Source organism: Gracilinanus agilis, unplaced genomic scaffold, assembly GCF_016433145.1.
Source record: "Gracilinanus agilis isolate LMUSP501 unplaced genomic scaffold, AgileGrace unplaced_scaffold52412, whole genome shotgun sequence".
NCBI lineage: Eukaryota > Metazoa > Chordata > Mammalia > Didelphimorphia > Didelphidae > Gracilinanus > Gracilinanus agilis.
In genome coordinates, this window is record NW_025387369.1 from 1 (window position 1) to 5,972 (window position 5,972).

At 57.3% G+C, this 5,972-nt stretch overlaps 1 protein-coding gene across 1 annotated transcript; it reads left to right on the forward strand.

Annotated features, from left to right (window-relative positions):
• Nucleotides 1-224: 224 nt before the first annotated feature.
• Nucleotides 225-5,964, forward strand: LOC123255794 (uncharacterized protein ZSWIM9-like; the record flags this gene model as incomplete). The annotated part of the gene is made up of 3 exons (XM_044684526.1): nucleotides 225-797; nucleotides 3,333-3,645; nucleotides 4,954-5,964. Coding segments are annotated over 3 exons (1,897 nt in total), but the record flags the coding sequence as incomplete, so codon positions are not given.
• Between the last annotated feature and the right edge of the window lie 8 nt (nucleotides 5,965-5,972).

The window sequence follows — 5,972 nt, forward strand, 5'->3', positions numbered from 1 at the left end:
GGGGAGGGTGGACTGCGGGTGTAGGAGGGCCACATCTGGGGGCGCGGTGGTGGGAGGGGCACAGCTGGGAGAGGGAGGACAGCGGGGTGTAGGAGTGCCACATCTGGGGTCAGAGATGGGAGAGGGGCAGCGGCTCCTCTGGACAAACTCTCTAGGGCTGTCTGCACTGGGTTAGGCTTACGGCAGCCCCTGACCTCCTCTGGCTCTCTGCCTTCCACACCCAGGTACCCTAGGATGGAGGAGGAACTGGAAGCAGAGCCCGAGCCTGGGCGGGAGCTGGAGGGAGAGCCTGAGCTGGGGCGGGAGCAGGAGCAGGAGCTGAAGGCTGATTCAGAACCAGAACCAGAGCTGGAGAGAGAGCCAGAGCCAGAGCTAGAGCTGGAGCCAGAGCCCGGAGAGGAGCGAGAGCTTGAACCTGGGGCCGAGCTGGGGCCAGAGCTAGATCTGGAGTTGGGGCCAGGGCTGGATCTGGATCTGGATCTGGAACTGGGGCGAGAATCCGAGGCTGATCAGGGGTTCAGGGCTGAGCCTAAGCTGAGGCAGGCCCGGGGCCAAGAGGAGCGGGAGCTGCAGGATCGGGAGTTTTTCTCTTGGGCAGAGTTCAGCCGCTTCTTCGATGCGTGGTGCCAGCAGCGCCGGGCCCTCTTCTTCGTCAAGAGCTCCATGCACCTGGCCAAGTGCCGCTGGGCCCTGGATGCTCCGCTCCACTCCAGCATTGATGTCCTCAAATATAGCTACGTGCGACTGGCCTGCAAGGATGTGCAGGCCCCGGAGCCCGGGCAGCCTGGCATGGCCGGGTGAGGAGGCTCAGGGGGTCAGGTCTGCCTGGGCCAGAGGCCTCACTCATGCCCCCATTCACTGCCTTGTTCATGTTGAGCTCAAGCCCCCTGCCTGGCCTTAGGGAGACCCAGAGATAAATGCCACATTGATCTGGTCATCATAGCTCCCCATTGCCCATTGAATAAAGTTTAACTTTCCCACTGGCATTCAAGGCCCTCCCCAACCTTATCTAATATGCCTGCCCTAAAGAAAGGTTTGGAGATAGCCTGTCCCTCCCTAGCCTTGTGACCCTGGGTGAGTCCCTTATGCTGAGCCTCAGTTTTCTCAGCTGTAAAATAGGGTTGGATTTTTCAGGGCCAAACCTTTATAACTAGACTTTGCCCCCATTGTTGTGCCCACCTTTCTCAGGGCCCAGGCTTTCCTTTCAGTTGGGCCAGGAAGCTTTCCCTAGAAAGTATCTCTTCTGCCGTGGGACCCTCCACAGTACTTTATTTGGAGCTCCCCTTAACGCTGATCTCTACCCCCAAGATATCCCCGTGCTGGTCTTTTCCCCAATAGATTGTAAGGTTCCTGTGGGCAGGGCTGAGGTCCCACCTGTCTTTCTGTGTCTCCCGAATTGATCAAAGGACCCGTGGCTGAATTTGTTCTTGAAATTAGTTCCTTAAGACAATTTCAGCCCTGGAAGTGGTGGTGGGAGGGCAGGCACAGTACACGGACATGGAGATCTAGGCTAGAAACAAGTCCAGAGATGCTCCATGATTAGAGAGGAGGAGGAAGGGTGGTGTCTGGTTTGGGGAAAGCCAGAGGGGCAGAGAGGGGCATTGAAGCTTCCTGGATGGGGTGGGCCTTGAGCTGGGCAGGAATTAGAGAAGGGAATGGCTTTCTATGGGCAGCAGAGTGCAGGCTGGAAGGGGAAATGCTTGGGAGGTAGCGAGCCTTTTAGTTGGACTGGAGTGCAGGGAATAAATGTGAAGCGGAACCAGGGAAGAGCAGGCTTTGAATGCGGGGCGAATGAGTTTGTTCTGTGGGTACCAGGGCCCACAATCAGAGCTGTGAGGGAGGAGGACCAAGCTGGTAGGATTTGCCCCTCTGACTGCAAAGCAGACCTCGTCTGTAAAAGAATTCTGGGTAAGCTGAACCTTGCCGAAAGGGCTTTGGAGTCAGGAGAGCTGGGCTCACATCTGCTCTCAGTTTTCTCTTCTGTAAAATGGAGGTAATCCCCACACCCCTCTGCCTTTGGAAAATCACTTTGGCAGTTGTGTAGAGGAGAGGAGAGGCTATTGAGGGCAGCTGGGCAGGAGATGCTGAGGGCCTGAACTAGTGGGGCCTCTGTGTGATGGAGAACCTGGGAGGATGCTAGGGAGTAAGTGCCTTTGGACAGAACTAGGAAAGCTCAGAAGAGAGGAGAGTTTAGGGGAAATGATGGGGACTTCAGTTTTGGTCTCAGTGTCTTGAGATGTCTCTGGAATGTCCAGTTTGAACTGTCCCATCAGCCCCTGATGATGTGGGATGACAGGACTCAGGACAGATTGGGCTCCATATGTGCACTGAACTCATCTGCACAGAAATGATCTTTAATCCCCTGGGAACTGATTAGGTCACCCAGAGAAAGAAGGACTAGGGCAGAGCCTTGACACTGGAAACCTGCTGGGGGTTACCATTAGGGAAAGCCTGAGAGACTAGAACAGTGATTCCCAAAGTGGGCGCCACCGCCCCCTGGTGGGTGCTGCAGCGATGCAGGGAGGTGGTGATGGCCACAGGTGCAGTTATCTTTCCTATTAATTGCTATTAAAATTTTAAAGAAATTAATTTCCAGGGGGCTAAGGAATATTTTTTCTGGGAAGGGGGTGGTAGGCCAAAAAAGTTTGGGAACCCCTGGGCTAGAACAATTCCTATCTCTGTTTTGTTGTTGAGTTGTGTCTGACTCTGTGATCCCGTTTGGGGTTTTCTTGGCAAAGATCTTGTAGTGGTTTGCCATTTCCTTCTCCAGCTCATTTGACAGATGAGGAAACTGAGGCAAATAGGGTGAAGTGATTTGCCCAGGGTGATGCAGCCAGTAAGTGTCTGCGGCCAGATTTGAACTAAGGAAGTTGAATCTTCTTGACTCCATGCCCAGTGCTCTATCCCTTGTGGCACCTAGTGGCCCATCCACCCCATTTTTATTATTTTAGGGAGACTGAGAGATCCAAGCAGGCTTGCTGTCTCTGGAGGAGGTGTGAGGAGGTTATTACTGTAGAGATCAGGGAATGAGGGGCATGGTGGGAGAGCAGACAGTTCAGATGGAGGGAAAGCCAGAAACAGACCTACCAAGTTAGCGAAGCAGCCCGGCTGGGAGAGGGTAAAAAAGCAGACTCAGCTAAAAAGAGAGGGACTCTGGGGCAATGGGCTTGGGTTCTATTCCTGGCCCTGCTTGCTATGTGACCTTGGGTAAGGCCTGACTCTCTCTGGCTTCCATTTCTTCATCGATAAAAGGATGGGATTGGATGAGCCTTGGCCTAAAGCCTGCAGGGCAGGCGGTGGGTGACCTCTCCACTCTTTCCCTCTTCCCACAGGAGCCCCCAGCCAGGCTGCCCAGCCTTCATCATTCTGAAGCTCAGCCCACTTCGAGACCGCCTGGTGGTGACTGAGTGCCACCTGGCGCATTCACACCCGCCGTGCCCTTTGGAGTTCGCCTATTATTTCCGCCCTGGCCATCTTCTTGCCAACGCCTGCCTTCCCATCCGTACCACCAACAGGATCTCTAAGCAGTTTGTGGCCCCCGAGGACATCCACCGCCTCCTTTCCTACTGCAAGAGCCGGGACCATGGTGTCCTTGATGCCCTCCGAGTCCTGGAGGGGCTCTTCCAGGCTGATCCTGAGGCCAAGGTGCCAGTTATCTTCCCATGTGATGGCCAGGCAGAGGGGGTGGGCTGACCCAAGAGCGGAGGGGCAGACCCTTGTGCTGGAGCCTGGCCCATTCTTTGGGTGGCCTGAGTGGGGTGAGAGATCCTGGGAGAGCTGCTCCTGGGGTCTTGTGGCGGAAACTCTCACCTGGAGGCTTACTTTTCTTCATGGGGAAGGAGAGGGATGGCTGCCCAGTGGATAGAGAACTGGCCTTGCCTCTGACACACACTGGCTCTGAGTCCCTGGGCAAGTCTTACTTTCCCAGGGCTCAAGGCCTCGAGTGGCAGAGAGGGTGCCAACCAGCAGTGGGGGAGAGTTCTGTCTCCCGATGGAACCCCAGGCAGCCCCATTGCTCTCCTGGCTTTCTCTGGTTCTGGGCTATTTCCCCGCCAAGGGAACCTTCTCTGATAATTATGTCACTTGGAAACGTTGGCCCTTGTGCTGACCCTTAGAACCAAGTGGAAAGAGCAAAGGTGAGGCAGACCCTGCCATGTGAGGGGCCTTTGGGTGTCTTAGGCTTGAGGAATTCCGAGCTTAGGACCGCCCTGTGGCGAGAGGACCAGGATCTTCTGAGGGTGGTAATGCCCGTCTTGGGGCACGTTGGGGGGTGAGTGCGCAGGAAGGCCCGTTCCGTCTAAGAGTCTCTCCTGAGTGCTCTCATGAAGGCCTGTTCTGTGGAACAGGGGGGAGCCCGTTCCTTTTGGCTCCGCAGGACAGAGCTGAGAGTAGCAGGTAGGGAAGCTACAGAGGCACGATGAGCTTTGCCACAAGGCAGAGTCATCCCAGATGAAAACGTGCTACTGATTTCCTCTCACGGGGGATCTTTAAGCAAAAGCATGGTGGCTGTAGATGTCTGTTCAGGTACTACTTAGACTAGAAGGCTCTGAGGGCCTCAGTGTCTCCATTTGTAAAATGGTTGGATTAGTTGTTCCACGAGGGCCTTAAGGCTCTTAACGTGGCCTACTCTTCCAACCCTGAAATTCTGTGGAATGGCCACGTCTGCTCCTCATTTCACAGGGGGGAAACCGAGGTAGGTACTGGCCCAGGGTTAGTGCACGAGCTGGGACACCTTAAGACCCCCTTTTCCCCTGCTAAAGGAATAACTAAGTTTGGGGAGAGCTTCTTTCCCAGAAGCCTTAGTACTGATGGGGTGTGTGTATGGAGGCCCCACAGGATCTGTGTGTCCTTGGGGGCACAGGTGGTTGGGGGGGTCCACAGGATCTGTGGGTCTGTTCGTGGGGGGCCCTGCGGCTAGACTGAGGCCTCGGGCTGTGTGTCTGCTCTCCCCAGGTGAAGCTGGTCTTTGTGGAAGACCAGGCCATCGTGGAGACCGTGTTCTTCCTGACGTCCAGCATGATGGCCCTGCTCAGGCGTTACCCGCTCATGCTCTTCTTCGATCGGCTTCCTGGGCTGCAGGGCACCTTCGACCTGTCCACGGTGCTCTGCGTGGATGACTTTGGCCAAGGCCGGGAGGTGGCCTGCTGCCTCACCCGCCAGACCAGCCCCAACCTCCTGCGCTTCACGCTGGCCTCGCTGGTGCAGAGCGTGCCGGAGATCAAGGGCCGCGTGGGCTGTGTCACCGTGGGGCCTGAGGTGGGCACTCAGCTGGAGGCTGTGCGTGAGCTGCTGCCGGGGGCCCGGGTCCAGATCTGCCGGGTCCAGGTGCTGGAGACGCTCTTCAGCAAGGCCCAGGAGCTGGGCGGTGCCGGGGAGGACCCGGGGCTATGGCCGCTGCTGTGCCGCCTGGCCGGGGCGGCCTCGGCGGCTGCCTACATGGAAGCCCTGGCCGAACTGCGGGCCACCTGTCCTGCTGCCTTTGTGGACTACTTCGAGCGGAGCTGGGCGCCCCGCAGGGCCATGTGGGTGCGCCTGTGGGCCTTTGAGACGGCCCGAAACGTGGATGCCTGTGCCCTGGTCCGGGGCCACCGGCAGCGTCTGCTGCGCGGGCTTAGCCCCTCGCCCACGGTCGCCCAGTGCATCCGGGACCTGGTGGCCCTGCAGCGGCGGGCCAGTGATGACGAAGACGAAGTAGGAGGAGATGGCCTAGCCAAGGCTCCTGTGTCAGGCCCTGGGGCAGGATTGGAGAAGGGAGGCAGAAGGGGGGTGCAGTGGGGGGACAGAGGGGACAGGAGGACTCAGGTGAGAGAGGGAGGCATACAGCTAGGAGACCCGGGGGACAGGGGAAGCCAGTTGCGAGGCCCAGGTGAGTGGGGGAGACATTTCGGGGAGCAGGATGTACAGTTTGTGACCAGAGGGGATAAGGAGATGCAGCCGGGGAACAGTACTATGGAGCTGAGAGACAGAGGGGT